The sequence below is a fragment of the Gadus chalcogrammus genome, chromosome 4, assembly GCF_026213295.1.
Source record: "Gadus chalcogrammus isolate NIFS_2021 chromosome 4, NIFS_Gcha_1.0, whole genome shotgun sequence".
Classification (NCBI taxonomy): Eukaryota; Metazoa; Chordata; class Actinopteri; order Gadiformes; family Gadidae; genus Gadus; species Gadus chalcogrammus.
The window spans coordinates 11686318-11697968 of NC_079415.1; the positions used below are offsets into that span (position 1 = coordinate 11686318).

Here is an 11651-nt window from a genome sequence, read left to right on the forward strand (position 1 = left end):
ATGTGTAGGTCCATATTTGTAAGTACATTCAATTCATATAACCATTTAAGGTAAATGTAATCATTCTATTTTTCCAACTAAATATGCATAATAAAAATACACAACTTATCTTTGGTTATACATAAACCATATCACATAAACACTCCGCCTACCGTGAAATAATCTGTGTATTTACATGTTAAACATGACACATACTCATACAGATTAAGGCAAATCTGTGCTGTTGAGAACAGAATACTTGTGATATCAAACGAGATACGTAAAGTGATGTTTAAATAAAAAAAAAGATATGGTAAAATGGCTAATATCTTAGATGTTTTGTGGCTGAAGTGGAGCGAACGAGGAATCCCAGTGAGCGGTGTGGTCTGACGTAGGGGGTCAAGGTCAGGTGTTCAGAGGCCAGGTGGGCAGAGGTCAGGGGTCGGAGGTCAGGTGGGCCGAGGTCAGGTGGTAGGAGGTCAGACGTCAGGTGGTCAGAAGTCAGGTGATAAGAGGTCAGATGTTCAGAGGTCAGATGGTCAGAGGTCAGGTGGTATAAGATCAGATGGTAGGATGTAGGGTCAGAGGGTAGGATGTAGGTTGGTAGGGGGTAGGATAGGGGTAGTCAGGCTCTCAGATGTAGACGGGCTGTTCTTGTGCGGTCAGCAAACGGTACATGGCAGCAGGCATTGTCTTCATGTGGATCTGCAGCAGCAAACACATCAGACGGACACAGGGGGTTAGAGTCATCAGATCCTTCTCAGTTTAACTGACTACTTTCTAATACACTTATCAATGATGCACGTTAGATGCCACGTCATCAGTGATGGAACCTGGCCTCATCGGGTGGAAACATTGCCGTATCCACAAAACAAAAATGAACAGTTCTAATTAAAACCCTGGCTTAATAATCCACACGTTAATTTATTAATGGACAGACATCATGTGATGATGCTGTGTGACTATGTTCTGATGTGCTAATGTACGACCATGTCTAGGGTAGTCTTTGCATCCTATGTCCTGTGTTCTATGTGCGATGTGTCCTATGTTCTGTGTGCTAATGGGCTATGTTTCCTATGTTCTATGTTTTCTATGTTCCGTTTGCTAATGTTCTATACGTCCTATGTTCTATGTGCTTTATTTCCTATGCTCTGTGTGTAGCATGTGGGTACGTGGGCCCACCTCTCCCATGGCGTTGGACAGGATCTGGACAATTCTTCTCGTGGGGTGGTGGCCACTGCCACACTCTGTGGCTGTTATCTCGATGATGCTGGTGGCCGACTGCGGACCCCTCCCTTCTCATAGCGATGCCCGTCTCCCGCATCAGACTACAGATCTGTACACCACCAGTATGCACACTACATAAACACACAGTATACATACATCACAACACTACACAACACACACACACACAATCACACAACACACCCACCATCCCGACACCACAACACACACAGACCCACACACACACACACACACACACATCACACACACACACACACACACAACACAGGAAACACACCCGACCTCACACATATACCAGTATTCCTTCCTCCACTAAACAACGGCTAAGAGATAACAGAAAAATGTGACAGAGCTGCAGTTAAAAAGAGTTGTTCCGGAGAGGACTATTCCGGCTTTACTCAGTCTTTCATGGGAAGAATGCATTGTCAACCATTAATCGATAGAAAATATTATGTCATAGTATAAAAACAAGATAATATAATTATCTAACATGAACTTCAGCAATAAACAAATTATGCGCTATGATCCACAACCTAACTCAATAATATACTAGGTAAAGACATTAGTCCGTGCATAAAGTTACAATAACTAAATAATCAGCACAGTTTCTGTTTTGTTAAGGCTTTAACTATAACTTCAATGTGAGATGTCGAAGCAAGATAGGAAAATAATCTTGTATCGATGGCAGAAGTTTTGGGGAGTTTTACCTACTATGCATCACATTCTGTTTGATATGTTTATGCAGTATTTCATACTCCTGCGCCTAGGACTCGTTGCTAGTATGGGTAACAGCGGAACACTTTTTTGAGGGTTTACATTGGAGTGTAATGCCTCCGTTCTCAAACTTGTCCTTGTCTCAGTCTGCCCCCTTTTTGATTAATCAGTTCAGGTTTAACACATTTTATCCAGACTGAGAACTAGCCCTAATACTCCATATAACCTTAGACGTGTGTGTGCCTGCAAGTCAGGAACATCTAAACCCATTGACGCACATCATTTACCCCTTCACGTTCACTGTCTCTAATGACTTTGTCATTCTGTGAATGAAGGATGCAGCATTTCAACTAAATGTACCACAATCCCTCTAATACGCCTGTTGCCAACGGTAACAGCCAATCCCAAGGCAGTTCCATTTGCACATTGTTTCCTCAACAAGGATGCAGCGATATATAATGAAGGAAGCTTCATTATATCCATCCATGGGATACTTTAAAGGTGACATATTATACCACCAAGTGTCAGTGTGATCAGCCGTTACAAGCCGTTCTGCGTCTTCTGACATCACAAGTGGGCGTGGCCACCGAGATGTGTGCTGGATAGATCAGTCTGCCAGCCTACCCAGTGGACTGTAGCACACATTGCTCATCTATCCGTCATACATCTAGGTTGGACACGCCCACTTGTGATGTCAGAAGAGGCAGATCACACCTGGTGGTATAATATGTTCCCTAGCATCGTGGGGTGGGTGGGGGTGGCTCTACAGCGGGTCTCTTACGATGCCGTTTTGCACACTGAAGCCCAGCTGGTAGCGCAGGTCGGGCCGACGGATCAGCACCATGGTGACGGGCGGGCACCGCACGATGTTCATCTTGATCCTGGACTGGGACTTCAGACCCTGGTGGGGGGGACAGGGGGACAGCAGGGTTAGGAAGACGAGCGCGAGAGAGAGAGAGAGAGAGGGGAGAGAGAGAGAGAGAGAGAGAGAGAGAGAGAGAGAGAGAGAGAGAGAGAGAGAGAGAGAGAGACAAAAACAGAGAGAGAACTGAAATTTGAAAGAGAAAAACACTAAATTTGATATCAAAAGTAAGATTTTATCAAAGAAATGTGATTGAGTTGAAACCTGCCCTGTGTCACTCTTCTGCTGAAGATATTGTCTCTATAAAACATATCAGAACCAGAGTGTTTCCTTTGAATAAAATGTGCCTGTCAATCGATCAAGGGTATCGGATAGCACTGACGCCAATGTTCTGAAAGGTTACTGGGTTCAATCCCCCTATGTCCGCAGGCCTCATCTGACAATGTCCTGTCAGCCAGCCACACTATAGTACCTGAAATCAAAGTCACCTTGGACTTGGTTCGTTTTGTTTTCCATGCTAGGGGTTTCATAGTTGAACCATCTAATGAATAACCATATTTCAAGGTTGAATTTGTAATAATATGCATAAAAATAAAAATATCCATTCCATTGTATTGCAGTTTAATCTCTTGGGTTTTGTATTGAACTCATTGAAGAGTTCACCTCAACTCTGCATAGCCAACCCCTGACACCCCTCCTACGCATATATTGTATGTTCTACGTACGGGCACTTAACATACGCACCAATGTATGTCGTACATTCTGGCACTTAATGTACACACGTATGTATGTCGTATGTTCTGGCACTTAATGTACACACTTATTGTATGTTGTACGTCCTGGCACTTAATGTACACACGTATGTATGTCGTACGTCCTGGCACAAAAAAAATCGTACTAGTTGCGTAGCATCTTACCCTAGCTATCTTTGTTGCATACGAGAAACGGGTTAACCCAGCGATTATTGGTGCATGGCAATTGTTTCAATAAACAGCCCTACTGAACCAACAGCAATATTGTTTCTCTTTCTTCTGACAAATGTATATATTGTAGGTCACTTTGGATAAAAGTATCTGCTAAACGTTTTTTCGAAAAAAAAAAAACAGTGACTTCTGCCGTAGCCATCGGGGCTCGCACCCAGGCTGATAACAGCGAAGGGCGTCCCACCTTGATGATGCTCTGGCAGGTGTTGAGGGGAAGCCCCACCAGACTCGTCCCGTTGATGGTCATGATCTGGTCCCCGATGTTCAGCCGGCCCGACTTCTCCGCCGGCCCAGCGTGCATCATGCTGGCGATGATGACGGTTGGGAGGATGGAGCCCCAGCCCGACTCCACGATCACCAGGCCCAGCATCTCGCCTTTTTGCTTCTCGATGTAAACCTGGGGGAGGGGGGGGGGGGGTGGTCACGTATACCACTGAGTTTGATGTCGTGTGTGATTTGGGTTATGGGTATATTGGTAGGAATGTATATATTTGTATAATGATGAGTTGTTTTTATGATATATACCTGGTCACTATGTGAATGAGAGAAAGACGTTTCTATGGCCAGGACCTTATTAAGATACATCTGTTTTGAAGGTTGCTTCTGTGTCTTTATGGACAGCAGCGTGAAGAGAGACAGGAAGGTGGAAGGTTCCAGAGTTTGGAATCTGGGCACTACAAGGCAAATTCCTTAGTGCACGGTTTGTATCAGATTTCCCCTGTTTGACTCTGGTCAGTAAAGCCTTTTTGATGGTTGTAACAATTGTTTGTCCATTTAGTCTCCATGACTTTGTCTATGGTTCTTAGTCGTTCTTTAGGATGTCCACGTTGTTTCTTTACGCTAGAGACACGTTTTTGATCATGAGACTGCAATTGTCGTTTTGCAAGAGACTCTGTTGTTGGGGTGTGTGGAAGGCAACGATTTTGCCAACACAGCTCACCACACACATAGCGACCAAAACAGTAAATTGTATCTCATCCATCGTTAGGGGTGTGTCTTGAGATTTTTTTAACATAAAAAGCACGATGTGTGCCAGGCTTTAGCCTGCTCATAATCAGGGATGTTAGTGACCCCTGATGTTTGTCCTACTGAGAGCACCTCTGTGTAAAGGGTCTGTTCCCAGGCTCGACCTCTGACAGTGTACCTCCCCCTGGTGGCAGACTCACGTCTTTGCAGTTCTCTGACTTGGAGAAGTGGATGAGGTCGTCGTTGTACATGTCCTGAGTGTTGAGCAGGTCGCTGTACTCCCTCTGGCTCAGGTCCTCCGGGTCGATGCCGTTGGCGCGAAGGAACTCCTGGTAGGCTACGCTGAAGGACTGGCCGATGGACTGGGCTATGAGCTGGGCCTGGTGGAGAGGTGGAAGAGAGACATAGAGAGGAGAGAGGAGAGAGAGAGAGAGAGAGAGAGAGAGAGGGAGAGAGAGAGAGAGAGAGAAGAGAGAGAAAGAGAGAGAGAGAGAGAAAGAGAGAGAGAGAGAGAGAGAGAGAGAGCACCACATTCTTTATGCAAAGGGATAACTTTGAAAAGCACTTTTGTTTCTTTTAAAGCATTAATGACTTGGCACAGAGACGCCTGAGCACAGATGTTACTTCAGTGAAGACACTAAAATCATGCAAACAAACAACACGCACAATCTAAAATCTAATGCACACCTTGATAACCCTCAATATAATATATGAATTAGAAGTAGAGTACAGATTAGTGTTATCCATCACTTTTAACCTGTTACAAAACAACAACAACAACAACAACAACAACAACAACAACAACAACAACAACAACCACCGCGGATTGCTGACGTACGTCCTCGGACTCGAACACATGGCAGATCATGCGGTAGAGGCGGCGGTCGTCCCCGGACAGGGTCTCCTGCTCGCCGCTGGGCTCCAGGGGCTCCTGTGTGGCGCTCCGGGACCGCACCATCTTGCCCCGCGCCATCAGCACCACCATGTTGCCGATGTCGGCGATGTAGGAGATGGTCCGGAGCGGCAGGTCCATCATGGCCTCCTGGCGGGGGGGGGGGGGGAACACACACACTTCTTATAGACCCCACAGAGGGCTAATGGTCACCTTTCACTGCTAACTGCTACCCACAGTCACATGTCCGCCCACAACACAGAAGGTTCTGAAACCATCTGTCCTCCGCTCAGTGATACTGAGTTGAAGGGTCGTTGGCAGGAGAGCTGGGAGCCGTACAATAACCAAGACTGAGAGCACTTCTTTACAAAGGCGTGGTTGTCTTTCAATTATCTTTACAGCTGTTACAATTTTGAGATGAGTCAATATGCGGGCTGGCAGGTTTAATGTTGATATATTATAACTGACTTCAGGTGGCTATTGGTTACTTCAGGTTGCTATTGGATACTTCAGGATCCTATTGGTTACACCCGGTTGCTATTGGTAACTTCAGGTTGCTATTGTTTGCTTCAGGTTGCTAATGGTTACATCAGGTTGCTATTGGTTACTTCACGATGGTGTTGGTTACATCAGTTTGCTACTGGTTGCTCCAGCTTGCTATTGGTGACCTCAGGTCACTGTCGGTGACTTGGGCTTCGGTCGTTGACTCCAGGTCGCTCTTGGTTACCTGAGTGTCTGCGTTGAGAACCTTGATCCTCTGCGTGGACATGAAGAGGTCCACCTCGCCAGTAGAGGGCGTCTCTGCTTCTGTACTCTGCAGGATCACAAGACAAACAGGAAGTGAAGCGTTTGACAACAATACCTATTTCAATGCCCCCACGTCTCTTGTCTTACTTCAGCATGACCTCCACGCTGAATACACTATAAGGGGCATATGTACGTCACTACATCCATTCTCTTGAACAAGGGTATATTAAACAGACTACAAAAACCCAGCAGGATATAGAGGAGAGGATATAGAGGTGCAGTATGGGCTGGGACATCTTGCTAGAGGGTTCCAACCAGTTAAGCACTAGGTACTGGGGATTGAAGGCAGAACGTGGGAAGTAAACACCCCAGTCATCTAACTTCACCCTACAATGTCATCGTGATTCATTTTGACCTCATCAGAGAGGGTACCCGTCGTCATGGCAATGTTAAAAGGCACCAGTGCTTCCAGTAGAGGGGACTGGTGCTTAGGTCACATCATGGAGACGATGTTTGGATGGACCAGGATCAGACATCAAACACAGAATTTCTGGATGCGAGTTTCCTTACATGTTCGAATTCAGCATAGTTACAATTATGAGTGCACTTACTGAAAGCAATTTTATTTGCGGAAGGCAATGAGTTAAATTAGGAATATGATTAATAATATAGCATGGTTTTTCCTTTGTCACACATTGTCCTTCTTCACCTGCTCCATTGTACAGATGATTCCACCTCCCCTCGGTCATACATTATGCATATACTCATGACATCTCACCCTATTGCATGAGCAGCTATTTCCTTTTTATTTTCCTTTTGTCCTTCTACCTTAAATCGGTGGTTCTTCCGTCCACAGCGCTAACTAAACCCGCTGAAACCTCCCCCCCGACCCCTTGAACTTCTCATCTTCAGTGGAGCTTCTAAAGCGTGAAGCAAACCGGGTCCTACATGACAATCAGGAGATGTGCATAATAAATGTTCCATAAATTATCCACACAAAGGGGCCTCTGACATATGGAAGACCCGCGACACGGCATGAATTATGGATGTGAGATGCAGAGATGAATTCTAATCAAATCATTAAAATCAAAGACATAAACCAACAACGGAAGGTTGCAAAGGCTTTTGTCTGCGCACTTAAAACACATCCTCTTCTTTGAAAAGACTTTTAAAAGAGCCATGAAACAAAAGTTTCGTGGGATCTCATTTAACGCACGATGAAATACTTAGTACTTGGAAAATATGGTCCTCTGAATACGAAATCCACCGGTGGCTCCCGTGGTGATGAATGAAATGACATCCCAGTGATGGTTATAAGCTCAAGCTGTTATAACCAGTGTATGAGAGACCGCAGGCTGGAGTACCACACCAAAACACAAAGGACACTTACACACGTTGTCACATCAACACAGACGTCTGCAGACACACCAGCCCTGTTCTCCGGGAACTAGGGATGCTACGAGACACCGATGACAGAAGAGACGGAGACAGAGAAAAGGGTCTTACCTTCTTCCTGTTCTTTGCCTGCTTTTGAGCAGCCTGCAGTGACCAGAGAGCAGAAACCAAAACAAAGAGCAGAGAACAGAAAAGCAGAGGGACAAAGAATGAAAGCCGGTAAAAGCAAAGGCGTAAAAGAGCAAAAAAGAGAGAGAGACCGAGAGAGAGAGAGCCGGAGAGAGAGAGAGAGAGAGAGAGAGAGAGAGAGAGAGAGATACACATTCAAAAACACACACACACACACACACACACACTTACACACGCACAGAAAGGGGAATAAATGCAGAGTGAAAAAGCAACAGAAAAGAGAGCGCGGTACACTCAACCCAACTCTTAAAGAACAGGAAGCAGGGTGTGAGACGCACGGCTTATTCACTCTCCATCCCCACATGTCATTGCGCTAACCAGAGACCAGGGCTGTGGGTGCGTCGTGTGTGTGTGTGTGTGTGTGTGTGTGTGTGTGTGTGTTAGTGTGTGTGTGTGTGTGAATACATGTCCCCGAGATTTTGACCGTCCATCACGTCTGCCGTCATCGGGCCCCTGCAGACACCACACCTCGCGGAAGCTCGGAAACTTTCCCCCCCTTCGACACAAACTCTGCTCCTTCGTCACGACCCTTCCCCTCGATCGGATTGACAGCATGGACCCCGCGGCGTGCCTGATTGACAGGTGACACGTCAGTCTCAGAGCCAGCCCTGCTGTGCCGGCTGACATCCACAGGATAGAACAGGCTGTCCAGAGCTCCAGTGATGCAGTCGTGTGTATATATAGTTATATAGAGCCAGACACTGGCGCCCTGCGGCAGTCGATGAACTATCATAACACGAGCAGAGCTCCGGCATATCACCACTTCCCTGCTCACAATGGACACTTTAGTGTGTTAGCGTTCCCTCATATGTAGGCCGACTCATATCTGGAACTTTTACAACGTACAGACCAATATGTATCCGCTTTCCTGATTGGGTTGAGTCGGGTTTCCATGACAACGCAGGAGCCATGCAAACGATTGCGTGCGCTGCAAAGATGTGTGAGGGCGTGTGTGTGTGTGCGTGTGTGTGTGTGTGTGTGTGTGTGTGTGTGTGTGTGTGTGTGTGTGTGTGTGTGTGTGTGTGTGTGTGTGTGTGTGTGTGTGTGTGTGTGTGTGTGTGTGTGTGTGTGTGTGTGTGTGTGTGTGTGTGTGTGTGTCTGTGTGTGCCTGACCTACTCATGTGGGGTGCATTCAAACGATTTTAGCAGTAGAATTCCTTCAGCAGTAATTGGTCTGGCATTGCCACAGTTTTGTATGTAAAATAAGGATTCTCAATAACTTGAATAAGGTTCCCCTAGTAACAGCTAAATCTTGCAATTCCAGAAATATAGTCACAGTTCACACATGATTAAATGCTTACATACATGCATGCATACATACATACATACATACATACATACATACATACATACATACATACATACATACATACATACATACATACATACATACATACATACATACATACATACATACATACATACATACATACATACATACATACATACATACATACATACATACATATGAATACATACATACATATACATACATACATACATACATACATACATACATACATACATACATACATACATACATACATACATACATACATACATACATAAATACACGTATGCATACATACATATGAATAAATACACACATACATTTGAATACATCGATACATGCTCCATATATACTACATACATGCATTGCATACATACATACATACATACATACATACATATGAATACATTCATACGTATACATACACACATACATGGCCTTTATGTGTATGTACACTTAAATGTCAACACCGATTTCAAGGAATGTCTGTTTAGCCACCATTATTCAATGGGTTTTGTGTAAAATGCCCTACAAATGGTCCGTGGAGGTACTATATTAGGCTCTCTTTGTATCAATAGTGTTTCGGCTTCAACTGTGACCATTCCGCTGGACACAGCATTTGAAGTTAAGAGTCTTCCCGTCCCTTCCCAGACAGACTGACTGACTGACACACAGGTCTGACGTACGCCCACGCACACACCATGAGTCAGACGCATCCCTTATTGCTGCGTGACGTCACTCTGACATTTCAAAATCAATGTTTCTTTTATAGAAATGTCAATTTCACCTGGAAATGTTCCATTGTGTGCTTTTCGTTTTGCTTAGGGGGGAGGATGACAGGACATTGAAAAGGATGAAAGGACCTTAAAAGTAGAGATGTAACTATGAGTCGACTTATCAACTGGACGTCCGAAATCTATTGATAATAATATCACCGGCCTGAGGCTCTCTGGTGTAAGTTTCTCTTCTCCTAAAACCTTTAGTCTGACCATATGACTAATCAACAGAAATATTTTCTTCGGCTTCCCGATGTATGATATGTTCAATCGGCAGGATCACACGATGTACTCCTGTGCATTATATTTAGCGTAGGGTGGTAAAACCGATCGAAAATAGTTCCACTGTGTTTCAAATGACTCATCCCTGTTTCCCCGGCGTGTGTGTTAGAGCTCTGCCGCTCTCAGCTAAGGAAAGTGAGAGGAATGTGATTGAGGTGTTGGCGAGACGTGTCTCTGCTTATCCTTATCCTTTGCAAAACCAACAAGAATTTGGAAATTCATGTGCAATGATCTAAGTGTTGATCAAGGCTACGAATATAGAACCAAGAAACGAGCAGCGAGGTATATTGGATTTTTTTAAAGAAGCTTTCTGAATAGCTTTTTCATCCAATGGCTGTCTGCACTGAATGCCCACTTTGTCCCGACTCTCAAAGCCAAGCGCATTCACGTTCATTAAATATTAAAACCGCTAAACGTTACGACTACCATGCAGAAGACCACCATCACGGATCAGTTTGATTGACTTCCTGCCAACACAGCCCAAAAGGACCATCTCTTTCTCGCGACTGGCGCCCCTTTAAATTGACTTTCTCAAGGGTCAATCAAAGTGTCCTCAGCCTTCTCTGGTGGCCTAGTCAGACAATACACAGGGACTTAACACTCTTACTTTACAGTAGTTCTTCAGACGCATGTGCCTCCCCAAACAGGGAAGAACCATTGTGTGTGGCTTCACATCATCTGTCTGAAGAGACTGGTGACACGGTCCTGAGGTCCGTTGCACTACATTTCCACGAATGCTACTGTTGGCATTGTCACGGTTATTTCAAACAAAGAGAATTCTATCAACACATGATTCTAGCAGTGGAGATAATGCTCACCATAGAGAGAGCAACAAAGACTTTTAGACGTGATTAGAATTTGTATGCTACATTATTGGCATCAATTCAATGTCTATGGATAAGAAATTAGGTTCTATTGATTTGTGTGAGAAAAAAACCTGTCCCCTGTCCTCCTGCTTCAACCCCACGTCTCGAAATAGAGCGATAGATCCACACTGCAGCAAACAACAGACCAGTTCAATGGTATAATGCTGCTGCCTTGCTCATGAGCACTAACTCATGAAGCACATGTATCAAATCCCACACAGAAGAGCCCTTTGTCTTTGAAAATCAAAGTGCACACACTGATTTAGGGATATTACACATTCACTCTCATACCAATGGAATAACAAACGTAAACTTAAGTTAATTGAAATGCTGGATTCATCGTCAATGGCTGATAAGGAAGGGCTGTCTAACAACAAGTCAGAAGGTTGTTCCAAGAAACTGGTACAATGTAAACCTTCCCAAATCACGATTAGTGGCCTGAAATTGTTCAATAAATTGTGGTT

At 44.6% G+C, this 11651-nt stretch overlaps 1 protein-coding gene across 1 annotated transcript in view; it reads right to left on the bottom strand.

Annotated features, from left to right (window-relative positions):
- Positions 1-553: 553 nt before the first annotated feature.
- The window catches only part of LOC130380551 (amyloid-beta A4 precursor protein-binding family A member 1-like), a 15937-nt gene continuing 4839 nt past the window's right edge, over positions 554-11651 (bottom strand). Inside the window, 9 exon segments of the mRNA XM_056587792.1 lie at positions 554-684; positions 1162-1194; positions 1196-1315; positions 2720-2839; positions 3968-4180; positions 4950-5129; positions 5588-5791; positions 6369-6455; positions 7895-7927. Coding sequence (XP_056443767.1) covers positions 613-684; positions 1162-1194; positions 1196-1315; positions 2720-2839; positions 3968-4180; positions 4950-5129; positions 5588-5791; positions 6369-6455; positions 7895-7927 — 1062 coding nt within the window. The 3' untranslated portion in view covers positions 554-612.